The 18082-nt window shown below is 43.3% G+C and overlaps 1 protein-coding gene across 1 annotated transcript in view; it reads left to right on the top strand.

The window, feature by feature from the left end:
• ADGRG4 (adhesion G protein-coupled receptor G4) overlaps positions 1–18082 on the top strand; it is a 36431-nt gene that overhangs the window by 7829 nt on the left and 10520 nt on the right. Inside the window, exons 7-16 of the mRNA XM_054995833.1 lie at positions 530–558; positions 2095–2237; positions 3187–3319; positions 5138–5256; positions 6448–6658; positions 12008–12173; positions 13071–13220; positions 13531–13653; positions 14315–14360; positions 16250–16353. Of these exons, the coding sequence (XP_054851808.1) occupies positions 530–558; positions 2095–2237; positions 3187–3319; positions 5138–5256; positions 6448–6658; positions 12008–12173; positions 13071–13220; positions 13531–13653; positions 14315–14360; positions 16250–16353 (1224 nt within the window). The remainder of the gene's footprint in view (positions 1–529; positions 559–2094; positions 2238–3186; positions 3320–5137; positions 5257–6447; positions 6659–12007; positions 12174–13070; positions 13221–13530; positions 13654–14314; positions 14361–16249; positions 16354–18082) is intronic.

The following is an 18082-nucleotide window of genomic DNA, read 5'->3' as shown; positions in this document are numbered from 1 at the left end:
ACATTTAAATTTAACTTTGAATCTAACTTAATGTCTGATTATTTCTGGCTTGTATCTAGAATATGAGAAATATGAATGTAAAACTTTTTTTTTTTTTGCTTTTCCTATGTTCATAAATATTTAGAAGTACCTGCCCTTTCTGGCAAATGCTACCGTCAAGAGCTCTCCTGTATCCAGGCAACATACAATTGCTTTCAATTGCTCCAAACTTTTCTAGAGAGCAGCTTACAGAATTTCCTCCGCTGTGGAGTTGAAAAACTGATAATCAGAGAGCTAAGGGGATGAACCGAGAGGAGCCATCAAAATGCTGTGTGCCCTTAGAAAGATTTCAAAGCTCAATATCATTCACTGAGTCTAGCCTGAAAGTTGTTAATGGCATTTAGAGACATACATAACAAGTGTGGTAATCAGTAGCTTTTCTCTCTATGCTATCATCATTTTACAATTAATTGCACAAAAACACCTTCTCCAGTTGTCAGTAGCACTTCAGTAACCCTTTTTGTCTTTTTTGTTTACATATTGCAAACAGAAGTTGGATGAAAAACAGGAAGTGCAAAGGTAAGACACACATTTTCTAAAGTGGGGATTTGTCAAACTTTATGACTTCTGGGAACATTTTCCACATCAACTTCTTTGTGCAGGAAACTCTGTGCTTCTGCCATGGACCCTTCATATATTACAGAGATTCTGAGGCACGTTCTAGGGTGCACCACAACCACACAATTTATGTAGGGGGAACCCTATGCCTCAAAATGTATCACACATAATACTATTAGGTAGCTGCACAGTTTTGGGGAACAATATGTAGTGGATGGAGAAGCTGTCTTTTAGAAAGATTGTCCTGGCCTTCTTTTGAGGAGCTCCTGATAAAGTTCTGAGCAATCTCAGAGTTTCATGGAACATACTTGAAAACTGCTGGTCTAAACTAATCATAACCAATGAGTTAGACAATGGAGATCTTTCAGGGGAAGAAAGAAACTGCCACTGAAAACAGCCAATATGAACGATTGCCTACCATAGATGTGGCGAGGAAGGTGTTCTGCAATATACAGAAAGATAAAACATACCACTTTCTTGAAAAGAGTCTAGTAGTCAGACGCATCTGACGAAGAGAACTGTGATTCTCGAAAGCTTATGCTACAGTAAAGTTGGTTAATCTTAAAGGTGCTACTGGATTCTTTTCAATTTTGCTATTACAGACTAACACGGCTAACTCCTCTGGATCTATACCACTTTCTCTTATCAATATATGAGCTAGAAACTTTATTCTTTCACCCAGTTGAAAATCTTCATGTTATTAGAGACTGCAGCATACACCTGATTTTGTAATGCTCTGTTGAATGTCTTGAGATATGAGGAACAGCAGTTTATAAATGTGGTGAATAAATAAAGAAATGCTGAAGGCAAACTTCCTGCATTAAGAGATATAATGCTTGGCTTCTACATAGCACAAACTGTGTTCAAAGCACCTCTCATGCATTGTTATCACAGTAATGCTTACAACAGCTCTGTAACATAGGCCACAGTTATTAGTCATCTTATTGCGGGGAGGGGGATTGAGACAGAGCAGCTTGCCTTAGGCAATCTAGTGAATTTGTGGCTGAGATGAACTTGAACTATCACCCTTGTGGATCACAGGTTGTTCTCTGACCGACTGTGCTAGCCAGTGCCCAGGAAAGCATGTAGTTGCATCTTCTTTTCCTGAGAAACTGGTTCTGGTGCTGTGGCCACCAGCACGGACACATTATTATTGCAGAGGTAATAATGCTATGATTGTAGTCCTTAATTTCTAGAAAATAAGATATGGAGCTCCAAATATCTTTGGGAAAAAACACCCATTGGTCCCTGATGCACATGGACTTTCTTTTCAGTGCAATCTTATCCCGAGTTACACCTTTCTAAATTCACTGACTTACTACAATAAACCATAACTCTGCTGGATTGCTCTTTTGTTCCTCACTGATTCAGGAACTGCACTTTGCACTTGCCCATGTCCCTTCATACTTTTCAGGGTTCCCAGGAGAGAATGAATCTCTAGGGAATCCTAACAGAAACCAGGCCCTCCCAGGTCACCTTGGTGTGTTATGCTTTCAGCTATTCCTCAAAGTCCATCATCAAAGCCATGTCCAACCTAACGGCAGAAGAACAAAAGGAGAAGCTCCATCACCTCTTGGGCAGATGTTATATGGAAGGGGAACTGTCTTTGGAGCCTGGAAATGTCACTGTGGCTGTCTTTGGTAATATACGAGAATGGCTAGCTGCTACATCCAAGCTAGCCAGGGTTTCTGTTAAAACACAGTTTTCACTGAGGGAAGCTGAGAGTCTCTCTACATGAGACGGGGATGCTCAAATATAGGGAGATGCAATATTAGCTGGGAAGTGTAGTTTTAAAAGACAAAGCCAGCAGAGATGGCTCCTCATCTTGGCAGGGGAGGTGAAATTGACAGAGCCTTCAGGGAGGTGCAGATGAAATTAACAAACCCTCTGAAGAGCTATCCCTGCTGGCTCTGTCTTTTTAAACTACGCTTTCTGGCTAACATTGCATCTCCCTACACTTGCACATCCCTGCATAAGATGTCTCGTGTAGAGAGAGACTGAGAGGCTGTTCCTTACAGAAACTGTTCTGAAGGAATCATGTTGCATTGCACGTATTTAGTGTTTTCAGTGTTTAGTGGGTTTCCTGCGCTCAATCTTCTTGCAGTCCTTACAAGCACCCTGTAAGGTAGGCTAGTATTACTATGACCACATTGTGTGGGAGGAAGTGCTGATTCCAAGAGTGGCTTGCTTAAGGACACCCGAATGAGTTTGCAACAGCGGCAGAATTTGAAATAGGAATTCCCTGGATCATGGCTCATTCTCTTCATGCCACACCAGCTCACAGTTATTAAAACAAAGAGATCTCTTCACAATTGTCTGGTAAATCTTTTTGTAAATGAAATGCTAAGGAACATGGGGTCACACGGCTGCAAGATGTAGTAGTAAACTTGATAGCTCCATGGAAGCTCCATGTTCATATATAAATTACGGGCTGGGGGATAACAGGGGAGGTTGTTGCGCTCATGTCCCTGTTTGTAGGTGTTCTAGGTGGTGGGATTCTGGCAGTGCACTATTGGAAACAGGATGCTGGATTAGGTCAATCTTTTGGTGTGGTTCAGCACAGCTCTTACATTCTCCTTTTTCTTTAAGCTCCAGGCACGTGCTCTAAAACTATAACTGAGTCAAAAAGCAAGGGGAAATTCAAGTGGCCAGAGAGGATTCCTATGGAGGTGGTGTATGCAAACTGTCAGAGAAACCAAGAGCAGTCTGCCAGCAGGGCATGGTAAGTTGTGGCTGGTGGAGTTCTTCTCTGCTTCTGCCCCTGGACTCCTGTGGCTTGTCTATGGGTTCTTTGGCATATGTCAAGAGGTTTTCCAGGGAACAATGAGGTCTAAACAAGGTTGCCAACTTGCACCCCAGAGACATTGCATGTAGAAGATGCAGCATCTCAAATTCCATTCCTGCCCTGGTACTTTTCCATGCTGTCCTCCTGCACCTGTGGCAGTAAACAGGGCTCCGTTTTCCCCCCACAGTGGGATAAGGATGTGGTCAAAGGGGGCAGGTAAGGCTACATTAGAAGCATCTCCAAAGGAACCCACAGCCAAGGCTCACGTACCCAAGGAGGATCTTGAACAACAGTGCATTGCAAACACTGCAAGGGTGCCCATTTACAGTACGGATTTCATGTTCAGTTGCCCATTGACATCTAAAGCAGAGCTGGTCTGCTTGACTTGCACCAGTCTTTGGGGGCCATCCAGAAAGCTGAGTGTGCTTAAATATCTCCCTCCCTTGAGCAATTAATATTTGAGAGACTTGAGTTATACCATATGTAAAATTTGTATAAGTAGTACAGTGATAGATATTTTGTAAGTATGTAAGATAAAAACAAATTTAAATCCCCTTCCCTTAAATTTAGCAGGAATCCTTATATCCCATGCTTCATTTTTTTCCCTGCATTGCTGTGAGACCCAGCTGTTGTACAGTTAAGAGTCATCATATGAAGCTGCCATGGGAAACTGAGTTCAGTTTTGCTTACCCTGATTGGCAGGGCTTTGTGAGGGTCACAAACAGGCAAAGGTCTTTCCCCAAACCTGCTACCAGGAATCCTTTAACTAAATAGTCTGGGGATCCTTTAACTAAACAGGCTGGGGACTGTACCCGGGATATGAGCGCAATAGTTTTATATTTTACCACATTGTGAGCCATCTTGAGAACTTTTGGACTGAGGGGTACGATAGAATATATTAAAAAGTAATAATAAAACGTGCTCTCCTGCTGAGCTGTATCTGCAGCCAGTAAAAAACAAATCTCTTAATTGTGAATTCTAGTAAGGTGCCTGAAGTAGAATTCAAGAAATTATTCAGCTCACCCATTCTGGTTTATAGGTGCAAGGATGTACCTGGGCTGATCTCTCTGCCATTCCCTCCTTTCACTCGAGGAGGGCGGTGGCACAGAAGTGAGATCCCCATTTGTCCTTCCTCAGGTCAACTTGGGGGTCTAACTATAAGCTATCCTGTTTCTGGGTCTATCTATCCCAGACCTGTCAAACTAGATGTATGCTGGGAATTGTGTTTGGAACTCCCAGCAATTTTTAAAACTTACTTCTGAGGCATAGGAGATGTGCATGTACGTTTCTTCAGTCTCAGGTTTGGAAAATGGTGCCGGAGAAGGCTTTCCTTTTTTCTCCTGCCTGATTCAAATCAGCCTCCCCACAAAGTCGAAAATTACATTTCAGTGCAGCACTTCCAGCACACATTTGGTTTGACAGGATCTATGGTAGACCCCAAAATAGTATAGTGTGTTATGGTTCACTCTATGGGCCTAATGCCTGACAGTTGGGTCCACTGACCATGCCTGTAAGTGTGTCACAGCTCCCCTCCCAAAGTGTTTTTTTTTTCCCCTCAGAACAACCCTGAGTTTAAAAATGAGCGTGTAGATTTTACATGGGAGCTGCCAAATAGGAAAATCAGCATAAAACCCCTTGGCCTGCATGAACTTGCTGTTGAATATGCAGGCCCATGCCAACTCCAGGATGACATTTATGCCACAAAATGATAACCTTCCTATTAAAGAAAAGACATTTATCTCCCTTGTTTTAAAGTGTGATTAATATCGAAAAGGGGGCAGCTTATTGGAGAAGACCAAATCTGACTGAATGCCAGCTGCTCGAAGATCTGCCAAATAATGTCATGGCACTGAAGAATGTGATTGTCTCAGAGGGTAAGCCTCCTGGGGCTTTGAGTTTGTAATGCTGGGATAATGGGCCTTGGTTTAATTATTCTTGAAGGGTAAACAACATACAGCAGCAGCCTCTTCTACCTTGGAATGTACTCTCAAGGGGAGGCAATTTGCTTGGGAGAAAAGAGCAGAGGGAAAGGAATCCTTAGTCCTTCTCCTGTCAGTCACGGAACATCGCGAAATGTAGCGCAAAAAACGTGGAAGACATCACGCAAAACTCTCATGAGAAGATGCTATCATCCATGGTTTTTGTGCTACGTTTCGAGATGTTCCAGAAGAAAGTAAGTAGTGTGAAAACGGCCAGTCCCTCTGAAATGTTCTCCATGCAAACACAGGTCTGGCAGGGATAAAAGTCTTATCTATTTATGATATGTGTGTCTCACCCTTTGTTCAAGGAGCTCCTAGCAGATGAACAGTTATTCCCACCTCACCACTGTTTTATCATCACAACGACTCTGTGATTTGGTTGAAAGACAGTGACTGCGAAATTTCATGGCAGAGTACAGATTTAAACCTGAGTCTCCCTAGTCTAACCACAATAGACAGGAAAATCCAGGAGGTGAATTACCGCAATAGCATCATATGTATGGATCCAGCATAGATCAGATAAGTACATTAAGACAAGATGGGTAGCTGTGTTAATCTGTCTGTAGCAGTAGAAAAGAGCAAGAGTCCAGTAGCACCTATAAATCTAACAAAATTTATGGTAGGGTATGAACTTTCATGAGTCACAGCTCACTTCTTCAGATAAGTATCTTACATCTTCACTTGGTATGTGAAGAAGTGAGCTGTGACTCATGAAAGCTCGTACCTCACCACAAATTTTGTTAGTCATATAGGTGCTACTGGACTCTTGTTCTTTTCTACTACTACTTTAAAGCAGTTTAGGAGCCCTGAAGAACAAGAAACCATTAAAACAAATTCACCAGTCATCACTATTAACTATCCAGACAGCGAGGGCATGGAGCAAATCCACAGATGTTATGTAACTTGGTATTTAGAACCCTAAAGAATGCTCTATATGTGGTTGCCACCTATCTTGATTTAGAAGAGAAAGATATGCAAAGCATGGCTTCAGACGCTGATTTTAATCTTAAAAACACCAGGGCATTCTAGCTGACACACCAGCCCCTTCGTTCTTGAGTCAATCTTTTTTTTAAATACCCATTACAGAGAATGCTGAGGATGTTGCAGACCTCATTTTGAATCTGATAAGTTCTTCTAAACCGAGTAAAGAAGAAATTGAAGTCGTTCTGGATAAACTTAATGATATTGCCAACTGTGAAGAGATCAGCGAGATACTGGCGGAGAAAGCATTAAAAATTATCAGCGTCTTAATAGCCAAGGAAGTCAATGTAGAGAACCTGCTAACATTGGCCAGCAGGTAAAGAAATCCACCTCTTTGGTGGAAAAACAGAGTTTAAAAGAGCAAGCATTTCATCAGTAGCCATCCTCATGTCACGTGACATTGCTTTATACCATGTCAGCCCATGTGCCCAGTCTTTTCACTTCTGACTGGCAGTGGCTCTTCAAGGGCCTCAGGCCAAGGAAGGTCTTTCCCAATACTTGCTCTTCACCAAGGTTCCTTTTAAACTGGAAGATAAAGTGGGATCTTCTACAAGTAAAGAAGATGCTCTGTCAATAGGCCAAAGCTCCTAACTGATCTATAATTGATTATTTTGTAAACTGAGAATGAAATCCAGTATATGCAGGGCTTTTTTTCAGTGGGAACGCGGTGGAACGGAGTTCCGGCACCTCTTGAAAATGGTCACACGGCTGGTGGCCCTGCCCCCTGATCTCCAGACAGAGGGGAGTTTAGATTGCCCTCCGTGCCATGTGGTACAGAGGGCAATCTAAACTCCCCTCTGTCTGGAGATCAGGGGGCAGGGCCACCGGCCATGTGACCATTTTCGCTGAGGGCGATTTAAACTTTAAAAAACTACCCCCCCCTTGCTCCAGCTGACCCAAAGTAATGTCATTGTGCGGTCCTGAGTTCCACCACTGAGTTCCACCACCTCTTTTCCCAGAAAAAAAGCTCTGAGTATATGAATATACAACACAGTTTTATACAAGAAACCACTGGCCCTACCAATCTCCCTATTGTCTATTCTGGCTGGCAGTAGCTCTTTAGAGCTCAGGCAAAGGTCATACCCAGCACGAATTCCTGGGGGAGCTCCTTTTCACAGGAGATGCTAGGAAATAGAACCTGTGATCTTTTGTATGCAATGTAGGCACTAGGTGTGCCAGCTCTGGTTTTGTAAATTCCTGGAGATTTAGGGGTAGAGCTTGGGGGGGCAGGGTTTGGAGAGGGGAGGATATAATGCCATAGAACCCACCCTCCAAACCAGTCAGTACCAGAGGAACTGATCTCTGTAGTCTGGGGATCAGTTGTAATTCTGAGAGATCTCTGCCATTGAGTCACAGCTTCACCTTGTTGGATTAGACAGGAAAGGATTTGACCTTCTCCTCCTGTAAAAACTTGATTGATTTCAAAAGCTCAGATCTGTGTGCACCGCTTTCCTGTGGCAGACCTTGAGGTGTTGTATGGTTGATTTCCTGGTAGTTTTCCTGGAACGAAATCTGGCTGATTCACATGAAGAAGGGGTTTCAGCTTTGACCCTTGCGCCTTCCAGAAACAGTCTAGCGAGCTATTTGGGGAAACCCACATGTTCCTTGGATTCACATATAGATTCCCCTGTTAGTTCCAATATAGCGACCTGTTTGGGGCTTGAAAAATAATGCAGGGGGGAAGGTCAAAGCTTTCTTGACTCTTACGGGGCATTGCATGTGAGAGAGCTGAGGAAAACTCACAAATGATGTGTGATTGTGCTACATCTGGCACATTGAGGAGAGACCCAGACCCAGCCTGTGTATTCCCAGCAGTGTATACCAAGCCTGTAATTTGAGAATTTTTACTTCCTCCTGTGTATTGGTTCAGTTGCCTTTATATCTTTCTGCTAATTCTTATCTTTCTACTAATCCTGGTTTTATTAGTACTGATGGGTTTCACACTACAGCCATGCCCCTGCCATATTTTTGGCTGATTTTTCTGCTATCGATATTTCTAGCTGTAATTTAAAGTACAGCCTGCTTCCTATATATATATTTAATCTGTGTTTTTCTCTTTTATTTCTGCTTTTATTAAGGATCTTATTGTCATAGGTGTGGGCTTTTAAGTTGCTGGTTTTAAAGTTTTTAATTGTTTTTATTCTTTTATAGGATGCCGTAAGCCACTCCAAAAACATTTTTTTAAATTAAGAGTGCAGGGTATAAATACTTTAAATGAATAAATGACTGCAAATATTCCGGGTTTTCTTACAGAAAAGAACTTGGTGTGCATCCAAAACTAGCATTTCCAAGAAAAGTCTGAGCTAGAATCCTTTTAAAAATAACATCCTAGCTTTCCATGAACAAGGCACTCATGCAGTGGGGGAAGGGGGATGCAATTGATTTCTCCACCATTTGAAATTTTATAACCTAGTAACGGTTACATCACAAGAGGCAGCGGATTATGTCCAGAAGCCCCCTGCTAAGACTGTTTTCCTGCCAACTGGTTCCAACAGCAGGGCATTGTTTGCAGTGTGATGTCAACTGGGTTTTTTCCTGATTTCCCTTCCATTTTAGCCATACGATCCTAAGTTTCAGTATCATTCCTGTCATTATTTCCCATGCTGCAATGGTTTCAATGCAAGTGGGCTGTGCCTTGAGGTTGTGTCTGTTGCCCAGTTTCTTCCACCTCCAATGGGTTTTGGCAGGCACACCTACACTCATGGGACAGTTTTGCAGATTTGGTGTGTTTATGTTGCTAGGGTGACGTTCTGTTGAACACATTTACACTAATCACTCTGTGGGGCATACTTAGCTTAACTCAGGATTCAATGGCAGCATTTGGATTTGACCATCAGTTATTGGTTTATATATGACCGGCACCAGCATGGCTTGTTGCCCATGCTCATACACTTCCACTTGCTTCCTCTCCTTGTGTGTGGAATGAGACTGAATACTTAGTCCTCAGATAAATTTCAATTTGCCATGACAGCCAAATAGAGATACCTAGGCAAACTGGAGTTTCTTTCTTTCCCGCAAGCTTAGATTCTAAACTGAGATTAAATCGTGGTTGAGAGTCTCTCTAAACGAGACACATTACACGCGGATGCTCAAGTGAAGGGAGACACAAATTTAGCCGGAAATTGTAGTGTAAAAAGACAGATTGGAAGGCTGTGTCATTTTCACCTTTTTAGAGCCCACAAGGTTTCTTTGTAGAGAAATTTCACCTCCTTAGAAGGTTTGTTAATTCCCCCTTCTCTTCTTCGAAGGCTATGTTAATTTCACCTCCCAGTCAGGGAGGCAAAGAAGAAATAAACAAACCCTCCAAGGAGTGATCTGTGGCTCTTTGTTGACAGGTAAAACTGATGAAGCTTTTGGCTCCATCTTTTAAACTCCTACATTTCCTGGCTAACATTGCATCTCCCTTCAGTTGAGTGTCCTCACATAAGAGGTCTTGTCTTGAGAGATGAATTACACGAAGAGGAGCATGTGAAGGGAGTTGCAATGTTAGCTGGGAAGCTGAGTTTTAAAAGAGATTGGAAGGTTTCGTCAATTTCCCCTCTGTACAGAGTCAGGGAGATGCTGCTCAGAGGGTTTGTTAATTTCCTCTTTGCCTCCCCAAGGCTCTGTCAGTTTCACCTCCCTTTCTAAGAAGTGAAGAGGAAATAACAAACCTTCTGAAGATATCTTCCCTGACTTTGTAGAGAGGGGAAATTAACAAAGTCTTCTGATCTCTTTAAAACTCAGCTTCCCTGCTAACATTGCAACTCCCTTCACGTGCTCCTCCTCATGTAATTCATCTCTTGTAGCTTAGCTTTGAGAAACCCACTCAGTGCAGAGGCCACACATTCCAACTGGCCCAGGCACATGCTGTTTGATTCTAAGCTTTTCAACCAGGAAGCTTTCAGTCCCACTTCGTATGCAAGAATAGTGGGAGCACACATGCCAAGCAAACCATGCTAGCACTGACCCGAACAGAGAGCAGGTTGTAGTAGTTAGTGTGGCACGAGGATCAGGGACAATCCTCACTCTGCCATGGAAGCTTGCTTGGGCCAGTTGCACACAGTCAGTCTAATCTACCTCTCAGGGTTGTTGCAAGGACAAAATAGAGCAGGGGAGAACGATGTGGTAAACGGCCTTGGGTTCAAATTGGGGAGAAAAGTGTGATTTACCTATCTAAAAAACAAGCAAACAGGTTTGCTGTGACCTCTGAATGTAGTCATTGTTTTCAGTCTGGTCCACCTTTTATACTTTCTTTCATTCATTTAAAACAGTTATATTTTGCACTCTGTGTCAAAAACATGGTACTCAAAAGAGGAACTCAATAAATCTAAAAAAAACCCCTCAAACAAACCATAAAGCAATTACTATAGAAACATCCCTAAACATGATACAAATCAAATTCAACCAGTACAAAATGATTTGAGGGGGGGGGGTGCAAATTATTCCATTCTGTGCAATGACTCATTATCTTTCAAAACAAATTTTCAGACTTAAATTAAATCAGTGAAGGGCAACTTTGGTGATCTCTGGGGCCGCCCTGTTTTCCAGACATTGGTCCAAAGTCCAATACTGTGTTCTGTTACAAGACCTGAACACATCATAGCAACATCAATACCATCTTGTGTTCATTGCCACAGAGCACCTACTAGAGTGCCTGTTGAGTGTGGCCACGGTGTTCCATGCAAAATCCAGAAGGAGAGCTATAACATTAAAGCCCAGGCTTTACCAGCCAACTTTTGAAAATGGCTTTCTTTCCTTTATAACTGAAAATGCAGATAGGAAAATTATTTTTTTACCCAATGCTTGTTTAAAATGGGGTTACTGGAAGGGGGTGGTAAATTATTTTATGGGTCAGATTCAGCTGATGGGCTTCCACTAACCTTTCCTAACCTCAATCCGTCCAATGTGCAGGAGTGGGAGCTGGGGGTTGTGTAACATATGCCACAGTCTTTGAGCGTGGGTCTCTCCCTCCCTTCATCTCTTTTTTAAATGTAGGAATCAGAAGGGGGGAAGGTGCCAAAAATAGCCTGTAGATAAAAAGAGGTGTTGGGCTATGTCGTGATTTTCTCAGCAATATTTTCCTCCCACAACAGCCTCCCAAGTTGCAGATTGCAGTGGCAGCTCCGTGTCAGTGGCATCTCCATGGCCCAACCCAACAGGCAGGCAGCCAGGAGCAGTGGAATTTCCAGGGAGCCATCAGGAAACCCCTAAGGGGGGGCATCATTTCTCCTCTCTGCCTCTGGCCCAAGGGTGTGGAGGCAGTTGTGGAACTAAAATGTTCACTCACTTGTGCAGAACAGAGACAAGGGGGTCAGTTTGCAATCAAGAAAAACTGTCGGGGAAAACACTCACACAGCATGCTAGAGGCAGGGTAGCAGCAAATTGTCACCCAGGAAAGCAAAATAGATTGTTTTTACAAGTAATTAACATAGAGAATGAAGACTGCTTCCAACCCAGTACTAAAGGAGCATATTTTACTTTCTCTCTCACCCCCCTATGTGATTTTGTGTAGCAGTCAATTGTGTGAAAAACTGTGAATCTGTTTGCAGCCTCTACCAGGCAAGATTCCTAATGCAATGAGTCTTTCCACCATCTCTCCTCCCCATTAGAGTGTTCCCACTGGACTAGTTGTGAGTGATGGGCATGAAAGGATGTTCATGTGTCTGTTTCCTTTGACATGTAGCATCTTAAAGATAATGGAAAAAATAGGTTTCAAGATGGACTTCAGTGGGAGAAATGTGTCTGTCATACTGCCCAGGCTGGCTTTGGCTCTGATGCGTCCAGATCCCATCAGTTTCCAAGGAGTTGCTTTTGGGGTGACCTCCTACACGTTTCAGAAGGATCCAGAGGTGAGGGCCCCTTTTTACTGATTCCCCCCTTCCTGCCCATGAATTAGGGAGCAAATGGCCCGTTACAAGATCAAAGAGCCAAGCTACAAGTGACTTTTTTCACGCGGACAACACTTGATCGTTTTCGCAAGTTTTCCTGGGAACTGAGGTCCCAGTGTCCTTCCCCTCTCTGTTAGAATCGCTGCCTGAAGAGCCAGAGAAAGCTGGCTGCAGCAGCAGCTTTTGCAAATTGTTCCTCCAGCCACAAGCCTGCTCTCAACGATCGTTTGGGGATGGGCAGCTGCTACTTTCTCCCTGGGCATCCTGTTCCCGGGGAGCTGCTCTGGAGAAAACCGCCATGTCAGTGAAGCTCCAGCCGCAGCAACAGCGGAAGAATCTGCTGCTGCTCTAACATGCCCTCTTTCCAGTTTTTCTCCAGGAACTCAGGAGCAAGGGAAGGGCGGCTTTCTCCAGAGCAGCTCCCCGGGAGCAGGACGCCCAGGGAGAAAGCAGCAGCTGCCCGCCCCCAAACGATCGTTGAGAGCAGGCTTGTGATTGGAGGAATGGTTTGCAGCCAGCTTTCTCTGGCTCATCAGGCAGCGATTCTAACAGAGAGGGGAAGGACACTGGGACTTCAGTTCCCAGAAAAACTTGTGAAAACGATCAAGTATTCTACATGTGAAAAAAGTCACTTGTAGCTTGGCTCCAAGTCTCTCAGGAGGAGCTCTGTTTTTGTAGAAAACGGACAGGTAAAAGTAAGCATCACATTGGCTTTGCTCTCTAGATTTTGAGCCCCCCCTAGAAGTAGAGCAACAAGATGTGTAGGACATCCCTGAAAGAAGAGTTTATATGGATGTGAGTTCCAATATTTTTCACGAGGATGACTTTAGCTTTCCAATTGTTTTCTCTTCCCTGTAGATCGATATACGTGAAACTCCCTTCCAAACAGCCCTGGCTGCTGTATATTTGCCTGGATCACTGAGGGATTACTTAAGGGTTCAGTCTTTTGATCCAAAAGACCACACAGAAATCCAGTTCAGTTTCTTCGGCAATTCTGCACTGTTTAAGGTAAAAATGGCAATTGCTGAACAGCATAGCCAGTGTGGTGTGGTGGTTCATTTGTCCGGTTGGAGCTAGGAAGGAGATACAGGTTTGAGACTCTGCTCAGCCATAAAACTCACTGGGGAGCCTTTTGCTTGCCATTCCCTTTAAGCCTATCTTTCCTCACAGCCTTGTTGTTGGGATAAAATGAAGGGAGGGAGTGCCACGTATGCCACTCTGAGCTCGTTAGTGGCAGGTTGGGATAAAATGATAATCAATAAACAAAATAGCTATTAAGAAAAATGCAGATCTGTGCATCTTTGTATTCCTTTTCTAGGACAGCAGCTCTGTGGAGGAAAAGCTGAACACCTACATTGTGGGTGCCAGCATTCAAAATGTTTCTGTCCAAAAGCTTCAGGAGCCTGTGAATATTATTTTGCAACATATAGAGCAAACTAAGGTATAGTATGATCATTGGTGTAGGTGGCTCTAAAAGGAGGTTTTTAAAAAAACTCTTGGAGGACAGGATCCATCAGTAGTTATGATTAATAGTATGAGATGATGGCTAAGTGGAACCTCCGAAACAGTATATCTCTGAAGCTGGGGCAAGGGCAGCAATAGGAGTTGACTATGGTCTCTGTGCCTCTGTTTAGGAACTTTTGAGGCACCTAGCTGGCCACCATGGGAAACGATGCTTGACTAACAGTGAAATCCTAAGCAGATTTACTCCAGCCAATGGGTTTAGACTGGAGTAACTCTGCTTAGAATTTCACTGTAAATTTCTCTGAGTCAGCATAGTTCCTCATATGTTTTTAGGTAGGAATGCTCTGGATAGAGAATGCCAGCCTGCTTGCAGAGCTGGGAGATGCTTCTTTTACCCAAATAATACTCTTTTGTCTGGTGCTGGACTGGAGGAGTGCTCTTGGCCTCTCTTGGTGGGAATAAGAAATAGGAAGAGGCTTTACCATATTGGCACTTGTGAATCCCTTCCTTTGATACCTTTTCTCTCTGTTCCTATGGATTGTGATGGGTACTGAGGACACTTTCAAGTAATGGACCTAGTAGTAAAGGCCAGTCTTTCTAAAAGAAACACATCTTGAGTTGTTCCTTTTCCTTTCCAGAATGACACTCCAGTACGCTGTGTGTTTTGGGACTTTCTCAAGAATAGTGAGTATCCAATGGAAATGCACCGTGCGATTCGCAACCCTTTCATGAACGTGTCAGTGTAGCTTCTGACCATCTATTCGAGCCAGAGAGCAGCCAGAAATTAAGGGAAGATGCCTTACACTGGTGGGTCTGGCCATTACCCCATCATGCCCTCTTCCATCATCTCTGATCAGCTACAGCCCTCCAAAGCAATGGCTCTTCTCTTCTCCAGTGGCTCTTCTACCTGAGATGACATTCACTAGAGATTCTGGAGACTGACAATCAAATGAATTGTTTCAGGGAAGATTTGTGATGGGATCCCTCAATGTATTTTTTTTAAGTTTACAAAGCTGGGACAGGGGTTGTGGATTTGAATTTAGGGCCCTAGTGCTAGGAGAGATTTTTTTTTAAAAAACCTCCCCACTGATTCCCAGTAGAAACATCCCACTGAGTGTTCTAAGTAGAGATGGGCATGAACCAGAAAAAAAATGAACCGTGTGGTTCATCGCATTTTACAAACCATGAACTTTCACGACCCTGCCCCAGTTCATGAACCGGTTTGTTTGGTTTGTGAAAATGCCACATCCAGGTCAGCAAATTGTCACTTCCGGGTCAGCAGAAGGTCATTTCCGGGCCAGTAGAAGGCCACTTCCAGGTCTACAGGAAGCCCATCCCCTGTTGCCTAGGAAACTGATTGATGGGTGCCAGGCTGTCTGCAGTGCTGAACCAAAAAACGAACCAAACAAACCCGCCTAAAGTTCGTGGCGGTTCGTCAGAAATGGGCTGTGACAAAATGGTGGTTCGCGAACCACAAACCAGCCTGGTTCGTCACAAACTTTGGTTCGTATTTCAGTTCGTGCCCGTCTCTAGTTCTAAGCCCCAGTAGTGAAAAAGACCTGTATTTTCCAGCCACTTTATTTACGTGGATAATAGCCCCTGATTTCTATCAGGAAAATTACATGGAGAAGAGTTATGGTCCTGCACCCTAGTCTAAATCCAAAGTAGGCCCCTTCATGGCCACTCTGCAAGATTAAAAAATACATTAAGAGATGAAATCATGGATCTGAAGACAGGAAGCTGCTTTATACTGAGTGTACCTTTGGTCTGCCACAGTCAGTATTGTCTACTCTGAATGGAAACAGCTCTTCGGGGTTTCGGGTAGAGAGACTTTTATGTCACTGATCCTCCTTACTTAACTAGAAATGCTTGGGATAGAACCTGGGACTTTTTACATACAAAACAGATGCTCTATTGCTGAGCCGTGTCCCCACTCTGACCATGTAGTTTGATCCCAAAGTAGGAGTAATTCTGTCACGGAGCTATAGCCCTTAATTGTAAGCTTTAGTATTTGGGAGACGATTTTTGTTCTCATTGTTTGTATCTCCCAAAGGAAATTGCAAGTGGTTGATTTGGCGATGTGGAATAAAAGTGTAACAACTCAAGACAGCCATTTTCTGTGTGAAAATTCAGCTGATCTTCAGCTTGTCGCAAAAGCTGCACAATTCAAAGAAGTGAATAGAGAGGTGGACTGTAAATCAAAATAAAGCTTTGGGTTAGTCTCGAAACTACTTATTTTGATTTAAAATTCCAAAGCAACTGTTCTGACTAGCTAGAAAGCTTTTTTCTACACTTGTTAGAAAATGATGGTTCTGTCTTTTTAAATGGGACTCAGCCAAGTAAACAACAATTTTTAATCACTCTTCCACCCACACATTTCACAATGTGTGTTATCTAAGTGGGCGACCCCCAAAGAAACACATTCTGGGAGTGTGAAAAATTTTACCCCCTCCAGGTTGTTGCTTCTGAGCCCCAGCCTGTGCTCGTATTCACACATCCCCAAGTTCTGCCAAGCCATAAATGTCAGAGAACGATTAACCACAGATGAAATATTTCACTCCTTTGCTGTGCAGATGGGAGAGGCGGCTGGAATACATCAGGGTGTGAAATCAACTATAGGACTACAAATTACACAGTCTGTAACTGTAGCCACCTGACCCATTTTGGAGTTCTTCTGGTAAGTTACTTAAATACATACATAAAACTGCCTCATGTTGAATCAGGTGGGTGCTGATTTAATTCCATACTGACAGCAGCACCCAGGAAGAGAAAAGTCTTCTCTAACAACTGCTGCTTCTGATTCACACATGCAGGGGACACAGACTGGGTTTGGGGTCCCTACCCTGGGTAACATCACATGTCAGTTGTAACTAAGAGATACTCAATTTAAGTCTCACCTCAGGCCTTTATTTCTCAGACTAGGCTCTCAATCTCTTATGTGGGAATTAGTGACCTACCTTATAGGTTTGTTGTTCAGATAATATGAAGAATTTTGATTGTACAAAATAAATGCCAAATTTCTTCCCCTTCCCCTTCTCTTCCTCTTTCATCTTCGTCATGCCATATATCCTCCCCTCAAGTTTGCAGTGCTTTCTAATTTTGTAATCCACCTTGAGGTGGGCTATAAAGTAATTAACAAATGAAGAAAAACATGTTTTCCTTTTGAAATCTACTATTTTGCATTTAATGTAACTGCATTTTCCCTCCTAAAATATTTTAACACCCTAACAGCGGTGGTGTTATGTTAATCATCTGCTAGCAAACAGTAATTACATCACACACTACACCGCCCCCCCCCCAAACCCCTGGTAAAATATGTTATCTTAGAGCCAAACTAGACATAATGATAGTCACAGCCAATGCCATTTTAGAGAAGAATATGGCCATTTAAAAATGCCGTGAAGTGCCAAAACAGCTATGGGGGACTGATTTAGCACTTCATTTGAAAAGGCATGTGGGGGAGGGGGGGACAAGATCACTTGGTCCTATCGCAGGCCATATTAAGGTCAAGATGCCATTGTGCCATTTTTAAATGACCAGATAATTCTCTAAAATGGCATCGGTGGCCATGGGTTTAACCCATGGCTGCTATAACATTTAGTTTGGCTCTAATGTATGCCTGGAAAGGTGTTCTCACATTAATTTGGGGAAAGTCTGTATCTCAGTCCCTTCTCGTTCACTGTGCTTGGAGCATCAAGATTTACAGAAACAGGTATTCCCCGCCCCATGGGGTGTGTTGACCCTTCGCTGGGATCTAATTAATTGAAGAGAAATGCATTTCAAGGAAGGAAAGAACATTCCATCAATCAAAGTTTCACTTTGGCACTGTGGGAGCATCATGTGAAAAGTTGTTTGGCTGAGTGCCAAAATAAACAATATCTTGGCACCCCAAGCTCATGTCTGCTGAGATAGTCAGAGGTTGGTAAGGGGATGAATACTTAGAGAGTAAAAGGAGCTGGTGATTAACTCCCCCCACCCCCGCTGCCCATCAAATGCCTCCACTGCTGCAACACTGGAAAATAGTGTTGAGGGGTAGGGTAGGAGAGTAGGAGCCTTCCTCCTCCCATGGGGGTGGTCCTGAGCCCATTCAGACTCTCCTTTATTTTTGAAGAGCCATTACTTGCAGGAACCCAACTTGTTAAAAAACTGAGTGTGTAGTTTGGCCCATTAACATCATGCTGAAAAAGAAGAAGCTCTACTGGATAATCAAGTTTTTCATCTATTGTTATCTCATTCAGCTAATTCCGCATTTCTCAGATGCTAGGAGAAAGAGTGAGAGAGCACCTTCAGAATTCCCAGCCTTCACAGCCTGGCTTCTGGTCTTAGGGGTGAGGGTATTGTTTTTAGTGTTTGAGGGCATATCTTCCTTTTCAGCCAAAAAAGGGCAGAAATGGGGTGGGGGCAGG

Source organism: Eublepharis macularius, chromosome 13, assembly GCF_028583425.1.
Source record: "Eublepharis macularius isolate TG4126 chromosome 13, MPM_Emac_v1.0, whole genome shotgun sequence".
Taxonomy (NCBI): Eukaryota; Metazoa; Chordata; class Lepidosauria; order Squamata; family Eublepharidae; genus Eublepharis; species Eublepharis macularius.
This window is presented reverse-complemented; position numbering and strand designations above follow the sequence as displayed.